The sequence below is a fragment of the Miscanthus floridulus genome, chromosome 17, assembly GCF_019320115.1.
Source record: "Miscanthus floridulus cultivar M001 chromosome 17, ASM1932011v1, whole genome shotgun sequence".
Lineage (NCBI taxonomy): Eukaryota > Viridiplantae > Streptophyta > Magnoliopsida > Poales > Poaceae > Miscanthus > Miscanthus floridulus.
In genome coordinates this window covers 27,750,356-27,773,591 of record NC_089596.1, presented here as the reverse complement: position 1 = coordinate 27,773,591, position 23,236 = coordinate 27,750,356, and the positions used below count along the sequence as shown (strand labels likewise).

General features: G+C 44.0%; 1 protein-coding gene and 1 pseudogene across 1 annotated transcript; both read left to right on the top strand.

Annotated features, from left to right (window-relative positions):
* The first annotated feature begins 16,249 nt into the window (after positions 1–16,249).
* LOC136514818 (uncharacterized) lies at positions 16,250–22,805 on the top strand. The gene is made up of 8 exons (XM_066508520.1): positions 16,250–17,422; positions 17,566–17,691; positions 17,784–17,861; positions 18,449–18,574; positions 18,673–18,774; positions 18,866–19,012; positions 21,587–21,701; positions 22,699–22,805. Exons 1-8 carry the CDS (start codon positions 17,261–17,263, stop codon positions 22,749–22,751), a joined length of 909 nt encoding a protein of 302 aa, XP_066364617.1. The 5' UTR covers positions 16,250–17,260; the 3' UTR covers positions 22,752–22,805.
* On the top strand, positions 19,894–21,117 carry LOC136518209 (putative F-box protein At5g55150; annotated as a pseudogene).
* Positions 22,806–23,236: the final 431 nt, after the last annotated feature.

Sequence of the window (23,236 nt, the reverse complement as noted above, 5' to 3'; positions counted from 1 at the left end):
AGAGTCATGCATGCAAAAGAGATGGAAGGTGATGATGAAATGTACATCTATATAGAGACGGACACATGAACGGCATGATGATTCAAGATTAACATTTATTTTACTGAGTAGATACATATCTCTTCATGAAAGCAAGAACTACACACTCATCAAGCTCTAACAACCTAAGATAAAGCTGTTCATCTTCAGTAAGGGGTCTAGCACATGCAACTAACAATTTATTTTAATTAGCCTAACATCTAAATTATCACATCAACTCATATAAAGCAATCAAGTTATTCACTGCATTCACAGATTTAGGTCTGCAGACAGCAGCTACTAGTTTAGCTCATATGCCAAAACACTACCGGTTCAAGCCAAAAACCGGCAGTGATGTGGTACTTCACTGTCGGTTTTAGCCCAGCACCAATCATTTTTTTATTTTCAAACTTATAACCGGCAGTGAAGGTACATCACTGCCGGTTCTCACAAATCCGGCAGTGATGAGGCCGGCAGTAATGTGCAAATCTGGCGTAGTGCGGATTCTAGTTATTCTACTCAAAATCTAAAACTTTTCTTGCTAGCAAACGCATCCTCCGTTCCTATTGTTTTCCTCCACCACTGATTGATTTTGCAGGCTGCTTTCTCACTATTCAACTCTAGGATCAGTCGCAGGTCCATTCCGATCCACTTCCAATTCTCTATGCCTTTGAAATAGAAAAATTTCAAGCCGCTATAAATATCTAGGATCCAGGCCTCGACGGAAGAGCTTATGAGACTAAAATTAGTGTGTGGGACACAAGAATGGCTAGGGCAGTTGTCATGGTCGGCAAGACATACACTATACACTAGAAGAAGACAACCGAACAAGGCAACAGTCTAGTTAATTAGTAAGGGGCAATAAGCGCAGCTGTTATAGATTTTATCTAGATGAATGGTTAGCCTATTGGGCTAGGCCCATTAGTAATTGTAACCTCTTTATATATATATATGAGAGAGACGATTAATAAGAAGGTAAGCAAGTTTAGGGTTTAACCCTTTTATCCCTCCCCCTCTCTTCCCTTCTCGCATCCGCTGCCTCTCTTCTCTGTCTCCAGTGCCTCCCTGCCGCCGGCGCCAGCACCCAGCCAGCCCTGCTACCGTGCCAGCTTCCAGGCCGGCCACCAGCCTAGCCGCTGCCCAGCCAGCCCAGCCGGCCGCTTGGCTGCTCAGATCGGCCCTCAGCCGATCCCCAGCACGCTCAGGAGATCAGGCGTGCGACAGCAGTGGTGCACACACAAATTCTAGTGGCATGCACACAGATAGCGGATTTGTGTGCGCCATAGAGCAGATGGGCAGGAGGCATGTGACGGCCGCTGGCCGCCCTGCCCCTCGTGCCGAGCCTCAGTCGAGACCGTGCTGATCGAGCAACAGCCTGCAGCCCCTGCATCCATTACTACTCATTGTGTGTTCGCCTCTACCTGCATGTGAGCAGCCGCTCTACATGCTCAGTACCCCCGGTTGCCACTGCTGTGTCATGCCGCCATGGTACCGCTTGTTTATTACTTTCAGTTGCTGACATCGACCAAAATTGAATTTTATGATCAATACCTTTGCAACAAGTTTGTCCCTTCAATACTGTATCTAGATCTATATATCTCAAGCCTGTTTGCCCTTTATTTTTCATGCAATGTGTGTAGCATGTAGTTGCTAGGCCAAACCCGAGACAAACTTTTCCCCTTCTCGCCCTAACTTCAAAATCTTTTGCAAGGCAACCCCTTTGTTGTGATGATGACCAAGTCAACACTACTACAAAGGTGAATTCAAAATAAAATGTTTTCAAAATAAATTAAAAGCTTGAGTTGAATCTGAGCCTGCACTCAAATTCAACAAATAACCCTCACACATGTTTTCTTATTTTCCTAAAACTAAAACTCTTAACTCTCGCTCAACTCCTTCAAAGAAGCTTCACAATAATTTTGTGCATCAACATAAAATTTAGTTGAATGCGTGTGTGCTTGAGTTTTATTCTTGTTTTACTTGGAGATTAACCTCTCCTAAACTCACCTCTGCGAAAAGAATAGGAAAATCCTTTTCTCCCCACTAGGCCAACCGGCCTCCTCCGGCCCACAGCTCGCCCCTTCCCCTCCTCCTAGCCCACACGCGCACATCTGCACTTCCTTTGGCCCAGCTCGCAGCCCACCGCGCCTCCTCTCCCATCGCGCACACTGAAGCGGCCCAGCCTGGCCCAGCTGCTACGCCCCTGCAGCCGAAAACCTAGGAGCAGGGCGCGTCCAGCCGCCGCCACCACCGCTCGGATGCGGACCTTGCGCCCCTATACACGCGGGCACAACCCCTGATGTTCACCGTGTGGCAGCGCAGGTACAAACGCTGAGGCATCACCGTCCATTGCCCGAACCCTAGCCGCCTTCGCGCCCTTAAATAGTGTTGTCGTCGCTCCGCTCTCACCTTCCTCCAATAGCTACCGCCACCACCTTCCCTGTCCCTTTCCCCTCAGCAGCCGCCCTAGTGCCCTTCTTCGCCCGCGTCGCGCTGGTGGCCACCACCTAGAGTAGCGTGACATCATCGAGAACCCTTCATATCAGGAAACAAGCCCTTCCTTTTCCCTTCATAGCCTTTTATCTACCCAACCCTCACTAGGCAACACATTGTCGCTGTCCAATCTAGTCTCCTTTATGGGCCTATTTAGAGACACTCGAGGTTTTTAAGGCCCATGAGAGAAGCCTCACGCATCCTCCATAAAAATATAACCCTAGTCACAGTTCCTACCTCTATATTCCCCTTTCCTTAAGAATTCTCATATAACCCTAGCCGCCATTTTCATCTCCTTTCCCATTTCAACTCGGTGAGAACCACCGCCATCGAAGAAACACCTCTCCGTGTTGATCCTCGATATCGATTCGACTCTCTCTAGTGAGTTTTGTTGTCTTTTTTTCCTCAATAACCTCTTTTCTCACCTATGGCATCCATTTTTCACAATCCAGTTGCCCATGCCCCACCTTTTTTCCTCTCTTTGGTGGCTCTCATTGTTAGATATGTTACCAAGTGAACCGTCTTCACAAGAATTGTCTTCATGACAACCTAGGGCGCTTAAGTGGTATGTCGCCATAGTCTTCTCTCGAAGCTCGCTTGTAACAGAACCGACCAATTATACGAAATTAAGTAAGAAAATCATCCGCCAAAGCAGACGATTTAGCAAACTTAAGCCCGTATAACCCGGTAGTCCGTGAAATCACGAAGGATTTCAAACCAACTTCCATTCCAGCCAAGATCATAATAAGTTTAGCGGTCGCCATCACATATTACATAAAAGTTCACAATCTCAGGTACATCAGAGTTTCAACATAGTTATTACAAAACCAGTTCGAATAAAAGTAGCGGAAGTCATTTGTTCAAACCACATACACACTCACGCGGAGTTTAAATATAGTGCCAGCAAATGATCATCTCCAACAAAAGCATCAGACGAGACGTAAGGAATGACCATGCCCATGGTCCTAAGCATCACCCATCGTAGGATACAGGCAGTTGATACAGTAGCCGTAATACATCTGCCCATCTGCAACAAGTGGGAATAAAACCCTGAGTACGAGGAGGTACTAAGCTAGACTTACCCGACATAACCGAAAATAAGAGACACCAAGGATTATGAAGGGCTTTATAGTAGGGTAGCTGACTCATTTGCAAAAGAAGCATTTTTAGCATTTCAAGAACCTTTCTAAAAGCATTATTGCCAAGTTAATTATTATGAACCTGTCGACTAGATTTGCACCTATACTAGAGTACACACGTGATTACGCAGATAGCGATAATCAATGATCATTAAACAACTTCCATACTGTCATATTCATTATAACTGTCCAAGTGTTCCATAAACATTTACTACGATGAAGTCACTCAAGTCAAGTGCTCACTATCCAGGAGCGATGGCGATTCGAATCGATTCCTAACCAGCTGGTGATTTATTCCTTACACAAACCTCACTCACCCGCTAAAGTGAGATATTGATCACCGAGTCAACTTTCCAGGAATCTCGAGTTTGCCAGGAACCACATGTACCCGGGGGCCGACTGACTGCACTTTGGTCTTATCATCCCGCCCCCGTGTCCTACCACACCTGCTCTGGCATAGTGCGTTGCGGGCAATCTACTCGGCCCGAAAAATCTCCCAGCTTCGCGGTCGGAAGGCACTTTATCCGGCCAGCTAAATATAAGGCATGCGTTCAACATGACTCGAGGCCCAACAACGGTCGGTCCTTAATCGACACAGACGGAAAGCACTACAGTCCAAAACTCTGCAAGTCTCCGTCCGGTCTCAACTTCATTTAACACTTAGTTATATCATGACTTCATAGTCATCCAAGCAAATCCAGGTAACCACCTATAGCTCGCAGGTGACAGGAAATCACCTGACTTCTACCGGTCTAAGCCAGCTAAGCATTGACTCGACTGCGGATACCAGGGTAACAAGGATATAGTATAACAAAGGTAAACAAGGTATAATGCATCAACGGTTGCAAACAACTCCTGAACGTAATGCATCAATTAAAGTAAAGCATTTAATTAATAATTGCAAACCGGGAGAAAATGCTCCGGGGCTTGCCTCTCTCGAAGGAGCTCAGACGGTGATCGGGGCACTCCGGAAGTTCCTCAACGTCCTCCTCGTCGGCTTCTGGCACTTCCTGCGGCTGCACCTCGAACTGCTCCTCGGGCTCCTCGGGTATGACGATGGGGTTCTCGGTTTGCGATCCTGTATGATGCAATGTGCGTAAGTGCTTATGCAATCGGTGCATCGGATGAGATGAATACAATGGATATGTTTGAATGCAAGGTAGTCAACATCATCCAAGAAAATATACTACAAGCATATGTTATCTACTGCATTCTCTTCTACTACTAATATGTTAAGTCAACATATCTTATGAAATGCTTCAAAGATACACCAAAGCTTTGCTAATTTCTTAAACACATAAAGCAATGCTTAATTAAACCCTAATTAATAATAGGTTTGAATAGCAACCTCTATTTTTCTTGCTTAGAAAAATCTTAGAAAATTACTACAGCATAGTATTACCCTAAGAAGTCTACCATCAGATTTTCATGGTGTTTGAATGAGTGGATTAGCCTACACAAAAATAACAAGCTATGGCATGATTTTGTACATGAAAATACTTTGTACTGTGAAAAGTGTCAAACAACAGAGTTAGTATTTTTCCTATGTTCTTCATAGCATACAATGATTGTACAAAAATTATCACATGCATGTTTTATACAAAGTTTGCTCTCTAGCAAAAATAACAAAAATCAGCTATTAAAGGTACTTGAACTACACCTCAAAATTTTCCCACAGCACATGCATGAAACATATTTTTCCTAGGAAATACATGACATAAGAAGATTAACAAACTTAGAATCATATTTTTCTGAAGTCTATAGATTTTTCTACATATTTTTCAAGTTATCAGCAATATTCATGATTAAATAAAATTCTACATCAAAGTATCTCAAAAATGACATGCACAATTTTTCCCAAGTAGATCTGATGATAAGAAACCTAGACAAATTTATTTTAACAGATTTGGAACAACTTTGAGTACCCATACATTTTTCAAACCATTTCAAATTTCAAATAATAAAGAATAAATGGAAAACAATTCATTTAAACGCTACTGGGCCAGCCCGAACGGCTTAGGCGGCCCACGACTGTGCGCGCACACGGCCCAGAACGGCGCAGCCCAGCTCCGGTTCCCTCGCAGCAGCGGCGGCTGACAAAAGGGGCCCGCGCGTCAGCGAGAGAAAACAGGGGACGGAGGGGGACGACGGCGCGGCAGCTGCGGAATTCGCCAACGGCGAGTTCTCCGGTGAACCCGACGGCACCGACGTGCTCACCTCAGCCTCCCGCATCCATAGTACCCCTAAAACTAGACTCTAGTGGACTCCAGGGATGCCGGCCATGGCCCACGGCGGCTCGGCCATGGCGCACGGTGGTGCTCCGGCGAACCCCGACGGTTGGTGGCCATACAAGGCGCGCGTAAGCTCTTGGTAAACAAGGCGGACCTTCCTATGCTACGGCTAGCGGCTACGGTGAAGCGGTCAGGCGGGACCGCGTGAGATCACCGGCGGCGACCATGGTGGCCATGCCGTGGTGGTGCACGGTTCGGCAATGTCGCTCACCTACAGCTTGGCTGGCTCCGTGAGGGCGCTGACGAGGTCCGTGAGGCGATGGCGGAGCTACGGGTTGGATGGTGGTGGCTGTGGCGCCGCGGCGAGCTCGAGCGAGCTCGGCGGAGCCGATTGCGTCGGCGGTGCGCTGCGGCTGCGAATGGGGAAGGCACGGAGGGGTGAATGAGGGCAGAGCGCGTGCGGAGGGCAGCAGGTCGCGCTCCTCTTCAAGCCAGCCAGCGCGCTGCATGGTCAGGGCGAGCCGAGCGCGTGGCGGACACGCGGCGGCCACCATCTGACCTCGGTCGGCCATGAACTGACTGAAGCCGGAACACTGTAGCCCGATTTAGAGAACAAGGAACTGACTGACAGCGCCAAATGATGGTGCTCTATCTCCTAATCCGTTGATCTTTAGTGAAAGAATTCAAAACAAAAGTTGTACACCTACATGCCAGCTACAAAACTCATTTAGAGATCAATGTCTAATTCGCAAAGGACAGAGAGTAAAATCATGCCAAAGTCGTGTTCAAGAAACTGAAAAATGGAGTTTATACTTAGAAATTTCTAAGTGTTGAACCCAACCCAATTTCTGACTTGTGGGACCATTTTGAGCATGTTGTGCACATTTTCATGACTTGGTCACAAAATAACTTTTGTTCCTTATATAATTTGCTACAACTTTATTTTAGGTTGCTCAGACATGCAAACATTCTAAGTGGTACTTTTGAACAGTCAAACCAAAGGGTCCTAGGGTCAAAACAAGTCAACCCATGACTTGGAAACTTAATTAGGCAAAATGATCAACATGAACATTGTTCCTAATGACTTTCTAAGCATAGCTAAGATGTTTAACAATATATTTAGCCATATCACACATTGGTCATACAATAATCAAGCACTAAAGGTACTGAAACGATGAAAAACAATTGAAATGATACTTTTGTTTCATAGTCATGTTTCACATGTTTCAAGTGATATATGCTCATGAATGGATGAATGATGCTCATGATCATGAAATGCAAGTGCAATTAGGCAAGACTAACACCAGGGGTGTTACATCGCTAGATTCTGTTCGGTCCCTACCCTCAAATCAGCCCAAAGACTCACTTGAGGTCATCATATTTGGAGGAAGGAGAGGGGAGATGAAACACATATTGATAAGGTATGTTTTAATTTTCCTTTCCTTTTTTTCCTTTTCTGAAGCAACTTTTCTCTTTTTGGGCCATAGAGTCCACAATTTTTCTCTCAAAATTTGTGTGTGACAGTGAAATTAGTGTGTGCGACACAGGAATGGAGAGGGTAGTGGTGCACACACAAATTATAGTGGCATCCACACAAATAGCGATTTTCTATTTCTTGCTTGATTGGAATGGTTACAATGCTCCTATAATTATAGTCCCTATCGGACTTGACCCTCAAGCAATCTATACTTATTCTCCAAGGAACTACGGAAAGAGTCCTTATAGACTTGGACCGCTTTCATTACAAGGAAAACTATTTATTTCCTATTAAATCTTAATCTATTCTTTCTGGGCAAATCTCTACTAATTTTCTTACATTTTTTCCAACTTTCCTATTTATTCTGGATCTTCCCGAATATCGGGAAATTCCATGGGCGACCCGCCCCTGGTTGCGCCCTCCCCTGGTTGTACGTAGGAGGCGCCCTAGGCTGGCCATGGCCCTGCGTTGGGCTCCGCTAGGTCCGCTAGGTCCATCATGAGGGGTCCATATTGGGTGCATGACACATGCCCTACCATCATCCACACACAAAGAACCATGCGCAACTCGTCCTCTCACCCATGCGCCCTCGCCCGCCCTCGCCCCCACCTCGACTCCTTGGTTTTTCCATAACCCTAAACCATCAAACGCCCGGGCGCCGCCGCTAGTCGACCCCGTGCTCGCGTTGCAGAAGCTGCGGCCAGCCTTCTTCGACCCAGCATGGCAGCTGCAACCATGTTGACGATCACCTCGCAGTCAACCTCGTCGTCCAGTAGTTGTCGCCAAGGTCCTCCCTCTGTCCGCGCCTCCAACGCCTGCTTCAGCCCTTCCACCCCCCTCGCCGAGCATGCCACCAGGCTGACAATGCAGCACTACCCGACGCGACGGAGAGTCACCCCGGTGCCCAGCCTTGCTCGCTGTGGGGGCGTGCACGACCCATCCACCACAGCGGCGACTTCGTCGACAGGGAGCAGGGCGATTCCCCATCCGCAGTTTACGTACTTACTTCCTCCTTTGCCTCTCCCTCCCGGTCAGCACTTTTTTGAGACGTTGAGGTATAGATAGCACCACGAATTTGACGTTTTCTCAAATTTGTTCTTCATCTATGGTTTTCTGATTTCTGAAATTGGAAAGATTTTTTCAGTCTTTTTAGATTATCTCTATTGGAATGAATTACTCTTGATAGGTTGCCTCTAAATTTTACTATTCTTTAATATCAGCACCAGCCTGCACAGTGAAACTGGAAATTGGTATGCATAATTGTCATTTCTGCAAAAGTAAAGAAAAGTGTGGGCATGCCATAGAGTCTACCATTTTTGTCTCAAAATTTATGCTTATGAGACTGAAATTAGTGTGCGCGACACAAGAATGGCGAGGGCAGCATTGCACACACAAATTCTAGTGGCATGCACACAAATAGCAGATTTGTGTGTGCCATAGCGCAAATGGGCGGGAGGCATGTCACGGCCGCCGCTGGCCGCTCTGCCCCTCCTGCCCAGCTCGCAGCCCACCGTGCCTCCTGGCCCACCGCGGGCGCAGCTGCACACCGCGTCCGCTGCACCGAAAACCCTAGGAGCAAGATGCCTCCAGCCGCCGTCACCACTGCTTGGATGCGGACCCTGCACCCCTGCTCACGTGAACACAGCTCCCGATGTTCGCCACGTGGCAGCGCAGGTACGGACGCTGAGGCATCGCCGTCCGTGCCTGAACCCTAGTCGCCTCCGCACCCTTAAGTAGTGTTGTCATCGCAACGCTCTCACCTTCCTCCTGTAGCCACCGACACCACCTTGTCCATGTCCCTTTCCCCTCAGCCGCCGCCCTAGCACCCTTCTTCGCCCGCGTCGCGCCGGTGGCCACCAACAGGAGCAGCGCGTCGTTGTCGAGCCACTGTGACGTCGACCCTCTCCACCCTGAGCCGCAGCTGGCCACGGACTGGCCGTGGCCGTGCCAAGCCACATAATTTTACGGTGAGAATTATGAGTTGCACATTTGACCGTGCTATGTAGCGCCGTGTATGGAAAAAACATACACAATTTTATTAATTCCTTTTGGCAAAATGCATGGATAGGTTTGGTAAATAGAATTAAATGTAGATGCCATTCAGATAATTCGAATAATTATGATTCGGATCGACACAAAATGGTGAAAATGCTTTCGTTCTTAAATATTCTCTTCACTCTCCACATGAACACCTAACTCAGGCTACGTTTGGCAGGTTCTGGATTCTAGTTATTCTACTCAGAACCTAAAACGTTTCTTGCTAGCAAACGCATCCTCCGGCGTGTTCCTCTTGTTTTCCTCCATCATTGATTTATTTTGCCGGCTGCTTTCTCACTATTCAACTCTAGGATTAGCTAGTCGCAGGTTCATTCTGATCCGCTTCCAATTCTCTGTGTCCTTGAAATAGACATTTTTCAAGGCGCTATATATATCTAGGATCGAGGCCTCCGGTACCCATGCCACCGCCGCTTGTTTATTACTTTCGTTTGCCGCTATCAGTTAACCAAAATTAAATTTTATGATCAATACCTTTGCAGCAAGTTTGTCCCTTCAGTTTCATTTTTTACCGTATCTAGATCTCTATATACCAAGCATGTCAGCCCTTTATTTTTCCTTTTTGCTAGAGATGTTCTACGCCCGACTCACTTCGTGCCTTTTCGTTGTAAGGGTAAGCTTATTTAGTTATTTTCCTAATTGCCTCTTCACCAATAAATAGTACAGTTCTACTTTGTTTCTTGATGAGACTGATATTGAAATTACTAAGGTTTTTTCTACGATGAACTCTTGGGTTAAATCTGTAAGGTTCACTACACCACAACACTAAATTACCGTCTGACGGTTGCTAAAGGTTGACATTCACCATTAAACAGTTGGTCCGTAAGGAAGATTTGTCTTAGATCCTCAGTCGTTAATTCTACATATTCCGATGGATTGTCCGTTGCCATATCTATTTCACTTTACAGTTGGATGGTTGGTTGGTGTATCCTATTAATTTGATCAAACCGCCCATCGCTAAATAAGAATCTGCCCTTGGCGCCCTACGTGCGGTCCACTCCTGCGAATTTTTGGCCCAAAATTACCTCCAAACCCTAATCCTCAGTCCCCACATACTCACAAACATGCCCGACACCCCCCCACCAACATAAGAGCCATCAGTTGACCGTACCTACACACGCCGCCGCGAGCGCTACCTCCCCCCCCCCCCTCACGGCGCTCCACTCCGGTCGCCACATTCGACAAGCGCGCGACACTCAACTCCGATCGCCCCGTTTCGCGAGCACGCGCGTGGAGCACCTTCGCTAGCCCCTCACGCGCCGGCCGCCAGAAGAGAGAGGCGATGTCGTCACACCGCTGCTCCCGCCACTGCCACAGCGCTCCTGTGTGTGCTCCACTGCTCCTCAAACACTGGTGGCAGATCTAGGTATGTCTCATTCAAATCCCCCATCCATCCCCATCTCCTCCTTTGCGTCATCTCCTTCCCTTCCCATTCTTGATACGATTCAAGTGCAGGCTGCTACTCGGCGGCAGCATGGTGCTCCAGCTCCCCACTGCCCAGATCTCCACATCTCCCCATTACCCTTTTGTCGTGCCTACTTGTTTTTAACTAAAAGGACCAAAATCAAACCATAAGGAAAGATAATGTCACAAATCACTAAATTAGAAAAGAACACCATCACACCAAACCCCACTTTATTACGTTTAAACTATACATAAGTCCATACATTATTAGGACCGTTGATTTAAATCTTCGGCTAAGCCTTTTAGCAGCATGTTTTTCAGCAGCAATGAAAAGGCTATAGGTAGCCATAGTTGCCACAATTTGACTTGGCGGTTTTGGGAAAATATGGTAGAAGTAAGTGAGTTTGCAAATAAACTTGGCACAAATCAGGAAACTTACCTCAACTGTTTTCAGGGGAGAGGAGAGGGGCTTCATGTCCTATCGTTACAGTGTAGATAAGTTTTATTTCATTGAATTTCTTTTATTTTATAATCTTTCTCTTTAACTATACTATGTCATCTTATCTTATTTAATACCCATAAAACTCTACTAAGATTAGTCTTAGTCTGAAAAAACACCTTCAACAATAAAATTAATTTGCTAGCTCATATGAACTTTAAAAAAAGTAAATAGAGTAACCTAACATATTAGTATATAAAAATGTGTAATTATAGACACATGAAATCTTAGGAAAGTGTGTGTGCTTCTCTTATGAAGAGCTAGCTTATTATTTTCTCACCTTATTGAATAAATTATACCACCTTTGTCCAATAAAGAATACAATTCTAGATGCATTCTTTATTAATGTATCTAATGTTTAACCAAATGTATAAGTAAAAGTATTAATGTTTATGACACTAAATAAATATAGTATAAAATATATCACGATAAATCTAATGATATTTATTTAGTATTATAAATATTAGTATTTTTATTTATAGTTGGTTGTCCCCACCTGCCCCTCTCCCTCACCCACCGATAAGTGGACCCTGCCTATCGAGTCCATCCCTAACCTCCAGCCTGTGGACCCTGCCTACCGAGTCCATCCCTAACCTCCAGCCTTTGGTTGGAGGTTATGGACAGATCCGATAGGTAGGGTCCACCTATTGGTGGGTGAGAGAGAGAGAGTGGCAGGTGGGGACCACCTGATAGAGATGGCGAGAGGGGGAGGGAGTCTGTCGGCGGGCTCTCCACATGAGCTAGTGGCTCGGGACGATGGTGATGACATGTGGGCCTGCGCGAGAGGGTAAGGAGACAGGGCAAGAGGGTCATTTTGCATGCCTTCTCCATGGCCACGTCGCCAAAAGTGGCAAAAATGAAACATGTTTCACTGTTCATGTGGCAAATTTGTAGGTGCCAAAACAAAGTTGGCAACTTGGCGAGTATCATCCACAACGATGGTAAATTTTTATGTTTCCCTTGTACTCCCTCTATCCCACAATGAATACAATCCTAGCACAATGTCACGTTTTGGTACCTTAAGTTTAACCAATTTATAGATAAAAGGTATCAATATTTATGATACCAAATAAATAACATTAGATTAATTACGAAATGTATTTTCCTATTAGAGCTATAAATGTGAATATCATTTACTAGAAATTTGGTGAAATATGAACCATTTTATGTGGCACGTAACCCATAGTTATATTTTATTTGGGACGGAGGTAGTAATATATAATTTCTGTTGAATAAAGATGAGGGAGGGCTGTTTCTAAAAAATGCAAGTCCTCATACACCGTGTCTGCCTCTGTCGCTGCCTTTGTTCAGTTTTTTTTTCAACCGCCTGTCTCCATACTCGCTCGCCTGTACCCATCTCTTTCCTTTTCTCCGCATGCTACATAACCCTTGCCACCGCCGCCATAGAAAAGGAAAAAAAACTTACCTCGACTTCGGTCTTTGGACCCCAAGCGTAGATGTGGAGACTACAATCCCTGTATCGCGTCGTGACGTTATGAATGCGCGATTGCTCTTGACCGTGTCCCTGCATCGCGCATCTTGCTGGATCATCGGCTGATTGGTGCCCTTTGTGGCTGCACCCCCATTGTTCGAGCGCTGCATGGCCGCAACGGCAGTTGCGGAGTTTGGCACCTACTCTCGCAATTCTGTGACTTGGCACAAGGTAGAATGCCTCAGGTGAAGCTTCCTTTTCTACCACGCGGTCAAAATTTAGATGACGGTGCTAATCCATCACGGTTGCACTTAGATGTATACATGCTGCAGGTCTCAATCTAATCACAAATTTTGAATCAGAGTTTCATTAAATGACTATGTTCAATTTATTGCTCCAACCAAACTCTGACTATTCTACCATCGTAGGTTATGTTTGTTGTTTCTTCATCCAATCACGAAGAGCAGCCTCAAGAGTAAAAGAGCATATCTAGAAAAGTTGTTAATCCTAGGTCCCCACCCCTATCCTGTCCATCATAGGTTAATGTCATCAATTGTCTTTCACATGATTTTGATATAGTGTTTGAACTATTTATATTGCAATTTATACAAGTTTTAAACTTAAACATCCAATTTATGATTTATTACATTATTTATTGCTATTATGCCAACTGCTAGGGAAATTTTACAATTAGTAAATTGTTACATGGATTTTTCTAAATTATATACGAAAATTTTGGTGCGACATATCCTCTAATAAAATTCTAGGCCCGCCACTACCGTGATATGCTCCACCTTCAGCCATGCAGATTAGGGTTACCTAACCAAGGTTCCCGCCCGGAGGATGACGATCCCTCCACATACACAATTTGTTTCCAAGCTAGTGACATGTCCCTTCGTCTGACTTCCTTTTGAAGGCAACTTACACAATTTGTGGTGGACTCCAATTTCTGCCCTCTTGATTGAAATCGGAGTGAACTGGATGATATGGTATAATCGACATCTACACATGAGCGGATGCCTCCGACGATAAATCGGTTGGAGCTCATCTGCAACTATGCAAGTTCTCAGAGCAGTATGCCTACCGCTCCGACACGTTCTTCTGCCCTGACAAGTTAGGCACCACCATCATCTCATCAAGGTCAGCGTCGTCCAATATAGTCCTCAATTCAGTCCTTGTAGGTGATATACGACCCTACATGTCGGCATTGAGACTACATGCATGCGCCCAAAGGGAACATCAGCAATTAGGCTAGAGGCAACATTCGGGCGTTGAAGGTGATGTCATTGTTTTTTTCAATCATCATTAATCTTTTTAGTTTGTGCTTTGAGCATGCATAATAAGCAAGCATGCATGTTTTTCCTTTGTCAGACTTGCTCATCGCCTCCTGCCGCCACTTCATGTTTTTGCCTCACGGGTTGTTTGCCCCATACGTGGTGACATTCATGACTAATCTCTCATGTTGCACTGTGCAGAATGGGAAAACGATCGTCGGTTCAACAAGAGACAAGAGGCAGGTGATCGAGTTCCAATCACCACGACCTAGACATAACATTGGATTGATTGCTTCTTGCTTCTCTTATTTAATTTCTGCATTATTGGCCATTACCAGGAGGGATCACGGAGGACTCGCCATCGCGTTCATAAGTTTACATGCTAATTGGCTATCACTATGGAGGATCACTAGCGAAGCCTCAAGAAATGATACTGAGCTTTGAACTGTTTTGACATGACATAAGCATTGGGGCATGCAATTTTTTGAGCAAGTAACGTATTTGGGAAAATAATTTGAGCTTCGTGATCTTGGTTTAGCCTGATAAATTCCTATCCAGCGATAAAAATGTTGTATTGTTGATCAATTTCTATTAAATAAACACTAACAAATTTGTAATCGTTTTCAGAAATCCAGCTAAGGTTGGCGAGCCGTGATGACACAAAGAGGTTCTGCAGATGCTAGACTATTGTCGTGATCACCATAGTTTTTAAGGCGACGCCTTGTCGTTCGGGCGTTTTTTGAACCATGGCGTCGGGCTCGCCATGGCATCCTCGCGTATGGCGTCGCCTTGCACCCCAAGTCGTCGCCATGGCGTCGACTTGCTCTAGGCGGACGCCGCGCGCGCGCGAGCGCAGGAGGAAAACCACGTGCGGGGGCGGGAAGCCTGGGATTGCGCGCGTGGGGAAAACGCAGCGCGTTGCGCGCACGGGGGAAAGAGCGGAGCGTTGCGTGCGCGCAGGAAGCAGAGGCGTGAGCGCGCGGGAAAGAGGGAGTAGCGCGCGCATACCTCCCGCCAAAGACGCATCCATCTGACTCGCGCCAGTCGAGGGAGGGAAAGGGAGGCGAGAGGGAGAGAGGAGCGCGTCGGCACACCTGAAATCGAGCGGCGGGCCGGCGGTGCCTGCGACCCTGAGTCCGCGACCCACGTCCCATCTGGGTCCGCGACTTCCGCCCCGTCCACGACCGAGACTCCCGCCCCATCCATGGTCGTGAATCCTGCCGCGACTCCCGCCCCATCTGCGACCGTCTCAAGGACTTTTCCGCCGCCTCCTCCATCACCGGCTCCACTCTGCGGGTATGCTCTCCCCTCTTGGCCTCTCCTTCCCTCTCCTTCCTCTGTTCTTCCTCCAATCCTCCATCCCTCTTTCCACTGCGGCTCTACTTTTCCTCCCCCTTCTTTCTCTGCTCTGCTTCTTGTACTCGTGCTCTGCTCTGCTCCTTTCTGTTATTTGTGTATGGCGTCGCCTCGCCATGCGCCTAACCCGCCTAGGCGTCTGGAAGGGGGTGGAGCGCCGCACCTCGCCTTACCGCCTTAAAAACTATGGTGATCACAAAACTTGTCGATAGGCTGCACTCACACCCTCGCTAGAGCAACTCAATCAAGGTGAAGGTGGGTTCATGATAAAAAATTCTCACTTCTTCATAGCATTTTGACCGGTGTTTATTGGTCACATTCCCCATCACTAAGGCACTCAGAGCACTATGGCCGCTTCTCATTTTCCATCGGCAATGTAAAACAGGATGTATGCGAGATGTCCATAATTCAAGCCTGTCACGCATGGCCACTGCATATATTAATTATTTAGAGGTGATTTCACTGAAACCTCTGCAACCAGGTGGTAGCTTCAGATGCGAGTTGTCGTTCATCAGGTTACCAGGAGAAGATAATGATTTGGCTTGTGCAAAAAATATTATCAGTAATCTATATGTTTCTAGCATGTGGTTTGCATATTTTTTAGTCTTTGATTTTATAGAAGACATGACAGCCATTTAAAGTAATGATAATTTGTTCATGATTATAATCAAGGGTAATACAACTTGAAATTTTTATGTGAATTTTGACCATTCATTATACAAGGATTTGATATATTAGACTGTTCATAATTTTATGGCTTGATAATTTTCATTAATTTGTATGCCTATTACAAGGTGCAGGTAAGTCTAGCATTGTTAGCCTTGTACTGTATATAGGACTTTTTATAGACACGTGCGTGCTGCATGTGCATTTCCACTAGTTTAATATAAAAATCCATATATTTGTTCTAACATAACATATTCATGGTCATTTTCTATGTTACAACTTACAACAATCCATCAGATTGCACTGAGTACAGTTCAGTATCAAGTTCATGAGACATCATGAAAAAAAGGGGTTAAGTAAGCTAGATGACACATCTCATCATGCCCAGGCCCAGCTATAATTTTTATGTGATAGTTTTGTTTTTGGCCCTCCATGAGCATCACGTCTTCATACCAATATTAATTAAGAGGCAAAAAAAGGGGCTGAAACTATATTACAATCATGGACAGGTTCGCTGGACACCAACCACACCAAGTCCAGATTCATTCTGTGGTCAAACATAGTATTCTTTGCAGTGCAGCTATGTACATAGAATGCCAGCTAGCATCATTATGAGTTGTTCTTCCACTTACATACCTTAAAGATCCACAACTCAATGTTGGCTCACCCTCCTTCCTATTTCACATTATTTTATTAATAATGCAATCTATATTTCAAATCTGCAGTATCTACAACATTAAATGAGCTAGGCGTTACACATTATGAGTTGTTCTGCCACTTGCCTACCATACAGATCCACAACATGATGTTGGCTCACCCTCCTTTCTATTTTACATTCTATGTATTAATAATGCAATCTGCATTTCAAATCTACAGTATCTACAACACTAAATGAGCTAGGCATTACACATGATGTTAGCTCACCCTCCTTCCTATTTTACATTCTGTGTATTAATAATGCAATCTGCATTTTAAATTTGCAGTATCTACAACACTAAACGAGCTAGGCGTTACACTATCTGTTAGATCTTGAAAAAGATTCTTTGAGTTGTTCCTTACCAAACAACCAGTCAATTTCTAGCCTATGGTGGATGCCAGCTAGCACCAGATGGATAGGAAGATTAGTATAAATATCCATCGTTGAAGTAATCCTTTGCTTTGATAGATCCAAAGCTAGAAGGTAAGCATAAGTAGATTGTATCCAAACCCTCGAAAAATGGGTGACAAACCTATTACTATGATATCGGATGAGGAGGCGAAGGAACCAACTACTCTGGATGAGGAGGAGGATATTGAGGCATTAGCGGAGCCACCGGATTGGCTCCCTGATGGATGGATCATGGAGGTCTACCGCACTGAAGATGGCACCATTATTCGAGTATGTTTCTCAAACTATAGGAATAGTGCTTGTATATGATTCAACAAGTAATTGTGCCGTATAGAATGTCACCTATAAACTAGACTTTCCTATTATTCAGATTTATGATTTTCCTTTGAACCTTTGAACTATTTTGCAAGCAGTACTATACTTCTCCCATATCAAATTACACATTCACCACGAAGTCAGAAGTATTGGAGTACCTTTTTTCTGGGATAGATGAGCGTATGCTAGAATCGAAGGAACGTGGTGCAGAAAACACACTTCAGGTGCCTGACTACAATTTTTTATGTATGACCAACTTTTTATTTTAGATGTGTTATTACAATTCTTTGTATGTTCATTATTGTTGCATATTCAGAGACAACATGAATGGCTTCCAAAGGGGTGGGTGATGGAGATAAGAGCTGGTGGGGAGAAGACAGACAAGATGTACAAGGTATATAGCCACGAGTTTAGTTAGTTGGTACCATTGCTATATTATATATATGTTGCTGGTTTTACATTACTTTGAGGCTCTCATAGTAACTAATAATTGCAATTAAACAAGTTATCTCTTATTGTAACATTCTTCTATTTGTATGCAAATTGTCACATTCAAACAATAAACTCAGTAGATACTAGATTTTCCAAATAATAAACGAATACATTGAACATATTTGAATTATAGAAGAGGATGATATGGAATAGCTAGATTTTGAGTACGTAATTGCACCCCAGTGAGGAGCAAACTAGAGTGGAGGTCTGTAAGGAATATCACTGTATGAGATCATTGCATTTTTATATTCTTATAAACTTAACTATTGTTTTTATTTAGGAAACTTATTTATTACGTATATCCTATCAATTGTCCAGCTTTGATCCAAGAAACTTATTATAAATAAAGTAATGTATATGTTATCTTCAGGTCTTAGAAGTAATTGAATTAATTTTGAAATGGAGCATTAAGTGCAAACAATGTTGTGTACTAATGATTTTAGTATACATTGATGGCTACTACTGATAGTCCTTACGGTTTCATTGTAGTTTTATGTCCACTCAATCACTGGTGTGCGATTGCTATCAAAGCAAGATGCACTACTCTATATCAATGAGGCAAAGGTATCTGGGTGCGACACCAATGGACAATGTGACACAAGTTCTGAAGACAATGTGTGTCTCTTGCTAGAACTTGTTCAACTCAAATAACACATTACATCTTTTTTCAGTGTTTGATGTCTTTTCTATTTATTCTTTTGGCATATTTGTAGATACTTGCAAAAGTGGAGTTTCGGCCAAGTGGATTGCCTGAAGGTTGGGTAAAAGAAATAGTATATAGAAAAACAAAGGAAGGATTGATCAGGAGAGATCCGGTAAATAATATGGCTCATGAGTCATGATTTTTACCATTGAATGAATGAACATTACTTGATTTAGGAATCATTATTTTGTCTTATCATGCAGTATTACACGGATCCTGCTAGTTCCTACATATTCCGCACACTGAAATCTGCATTATCCTTCCTAGAAACTGGAACGGTATCCAAGCATGCAATTATTCAAAGGACAAGTGTTCACGATCTGTACTCTTTTGAAATATCCACAGATATGGTAATTGTTCTCTTGGTTTTTTGTTTATCTAGTGAAAATCTGCATGATATACTTTTTCCTAGTTGCTTGCATTTTGGACATTATCATCCAAAACAAAGGTAGTGAATTTTGTTCCCTTGCCACTTGATTCATCCAGAATTGTCTTTCCTAACTTCCAAATGGTTTCGTATTTGCATTTCTTTCTGTCACTTGTTACCTAGTGTGTTTTACCATTACCATCAGCAATGAGTAACTAGGAAACAATTATTTATGGGTCAACAATGTTATGGAAATCAAGTTTCACTTAACGTTTTGTAGCGGTAATTTTATTTATGGTCTTTGTTTTTTGGCAATTGGGGACAAGATTTCTTATACTCCCTCTACCCACAAAAAGTTTACCTTCTCGACAAGTTTGCTTCTAAACTTTCCAATATTCTCCTACAACTAAAAAGAACAAAGTGTGGACATTTTTTGGTGCGACATTTGTTTTGGTTCGTCCGTCTGCCCATGCCTACGATCCCACGACATCTTAATTACTAATTGATCGTGCCATTCTCCTTGATTGAATATTGCCTATCATGTGATAGAGGAATCACGGCAAAATAGAAAGTAGAAAATTATTGTGCTATCCATATACACATTGCATGTTTGCATGCACCAGCATACATGGCAACGAGCAAAAGGAAAGAGAATTAACACAGAAGGAAAGAGAATTAAGACAAAAGGAACCTCTTTGCATTTCTGAGAACCGTGTCAAATCTGCCTACATTTAATTACTTCCCCTCTTTGCATTTGCAAAAGGGACAACTTTTTTCTCCTTTCATTTGGTTTCACGCTCACGTGTTCCATCGCCCTCGCTTGCTGTTTCTTGCGTGAACCATAGTTGATGTCATCTGTCTTCTATGGCTCAGCCTCCCAATCCCAAGAGAAGGTCCCTACCTCTCCCTGACTGGAGATCCGGCCTACCAGAGGATCTCCTCGAGTCCATCGGGCAACGTCTCATGTCAGGCCACGATGCGGCGTCCTTTCGATCCGCTTGCTCCCCATGGCGCGCCGCCGTCCCGTTCGCGACCTTCGGGCTGCTCTTGCTGCTCCCGTTCGACCCCGACTCAGACCGCGTCGGCTTCTACTGCGTCCCAGAGAAGAAGGTCTTGTCTAAGATGCTGCCCGACGTGCGTGGCAAGGTGGCATGCGGCTCCTCATGTGGGTGGCTGGCGCTCATGGACGAGGCGGCGTCCGTGATGCTGCTGAATCCATTCGCCGGTGCCTGTGCCCCCCGTGTTGAGCTCCCGCCAGCAAGCGAACACGTCGCGGCGGCGTCCTCATCGGAACACGTGTCTAGGGTCCATGGCCAGTGGGTCCTCCATCCCACCAACGGCTACGGGGACGCGGATGCCGCAGGCAGAGCCATCAAGCTAGAAGACGTGAGGGACGTGTTCTTCCGTGAGATCATGCTCTCGGCGCCGCCTGATGCTGCCGGCCATGAGTGCGTGGCCATGGCCATGCTTGGGTGCTCCACGGAGGTCGCGTTATGCCGGGTTGGAGTCGACAACGCATGGACGCTGCTCGACACCAAACTGGAGTTCTCCGTGGGGTCCATTGTCCACTGCCAAGACAAGTTCTTGGCGATCGACTGCACTGGAGAAATCTCCGTCTGCAGCAGCAACGCTGCCGGCGCTACTCCAACCGCGACGCTGCTGCCATCGCTGTCGCCACCTGCGGGGCTCTGCCGCCGCAGCTACCTAGAATCAAACGGTGAGCTGCACATTGTGGGTGCCATGGTGAGCATGTTCCACGAGACACAGAGCTTCACCTACAGCAGCGCGATCTACAAGTGCAACCTCCACGATCGTACGCCAGAGTGGTCCAGGGTGAGGGACATCGGTGATCAGACACTGTTCGTGTCTAAACATTTCAATGAAAGCTTCAGTGGAACAAGTGTATCCAAGTACAAGGAGAACAAAATCTACATGTCTGAGCCATTGTATGGGGATCCATACGACTTGGTCCATCGACTGGAGATCGTTGATATTGCTACCGGCGCATCCAAAGTGAAGCCCGTCTAGGAAAAGATGCAGGGTTCTGAGGCTCTAGGTTGGATTCGACCCAATCTCTGGAAGCTCTAGAGTTTGTGAGCCTGCGACGCCGTGCACTCCGTGACTGTGTTAAATTCATAAACTTTGCTTTTTGGATTAAATGTCACTTTAACGTTGATATTTAATTTAACAGTATTGTTATCTTATCATGCGATCTGTGTGTTTTTAGTATAAATTGTTAGTTATCCCGTAGCAACCCAATCTTATCGTGTGATCCGTGTGTTTTTAGTATAAATTGTTAGTTATCCCGTAGCAACGCATGGGCACGCTACCTAGTAGAATAATATAACTTTAAACTATTTAGTTTTCAAAAACATATATTGTACGCTTCCAGCACTTTAGGTATCTTGTAATAAAAATTCTAGTAGTCAATAGTATATATCAAAGAGCATATATATCATAGTGCACAAAATCAAATCTAATGACTATAAAGAGTAGCAGTGGAAAACTACAGAGGTAATTCTAGTATATAATTGATTAATTTTCTTTTCTATGGCAGCATGAAAGTTTACGTAATAGATTAATAGTAAATGAGAAGCCTTATCAGGAGACCACAAGATCATCTCGGTCTAGGCGAGCATCGAAAATAGAACAGGATCTAAATATAGATGACTGTAAGTTCCTACATTTGTTGTTATTATCATAAATTTTGTACAGTTGTGTGCACACCTGCTTGAGTTTTTATTACTTTATTTATGTTCTAAAAATTTGCAAATACTTAAATGACATCAAAGATAGTATGGGGTTGGTCATCAAGAGTTTATATTTTGTTTTTTGCTACTTAAATTTTGCATTGTAGCTTCTAACGGTCTTCTCATTTCTTTTTGTGCATTGGGAATGATGGTATATGTGCTATCACAAAATTTTATGAAAACTCTCAGGGATTGTTTGCAAATTTTCTACGCAACAATAGATACTTAAATATCATATCTTACATGGAAGCTTTAAATCGGATGTGCTTAGTTTGAGATAAAATAGGCAACATTATACTTTGGCCTTTAATTATTTGGCTTGTATTCTGACTTTTACTCAATTTACAAGCACCAGGTAAGTAAGCAAAGAATTAACTTTACAAATAAAAGTTTCAAGAGTATTGGTAGTTAGATGATTAACCAGACCATATGCCCATAATCCTTAGCATGCATAGCACACAGTACTAGTTAATATTGATGTGCACCACTAAGTTCATTTTTCACCTCCTCTTAAATCTTCTCATGTGGAATTTTGTTTGAATCCAACTCAAATTGGGACAGACGAGATAGCCCTGGTTATTTTGTGAATACCTCTTTTAGTGATGAACTACAATCTCAAGATACAATATTGTGTTGTTGATTAGATGCATGAACTACAATCTCAAGATACAAACTTGTGTGGTTGATTAGATGCATCCAACCTTCTTGATTTAAACGCATGCCTCAATTGAAAGATTGTTTACATATGGAACTAGGTAGCACGCATGTTCAATAACAAATTATACGTGAGATTTGAATGGTAAAAGTTAGTACACATGTACTGGTTCTATTTAAACAAATATGATTATTTTATCATTGTTTAATGTGTTGTGTTTTCCCATCCATTCTCTGATACATAATTTATGGTTTTTTATGCTAGCAAAAGACGGTGATACCTCAGGTGGCACAGATTCAGCAAATGAGTCTGAATAAGAAAACATTAGAGGCAAGAAGGTTGCCAGTAAAAAAAAAACAACTAGCTCAACGACAGGAAGGCCACCTCAATTCAGGATTAAGGAGGGGATGGACAATCGGATGTACACTAATGAAACTTCTTGCACACTACATACCAATAAAATTTCACCAACACTTATGATGTTGTGTTTTGTTCTTATTTTTAGTGTATTGTCATTACCAAAATAATAATTAATTGCAAAACCAAAACTTGTATTAGCTCATGTGAGACTGCAGAATTTGTTATCCTTAATGCTTCAAGTGCATTGAGTGCTAATAAATTTCTTTTGAATATATTCCAATTGATAGCTCAGTGTTCAACATATTTCATAAGCAATACGATTATCTGGCTTCTGCATGTGTTGATGCATTAGTTGCACGTTGGGGGTGGAACTGGTTGCTTACTGAGATTTAATATCTATCTAAGTGTCAACGTCTACCCAGTAGCACCAAACACACCACTG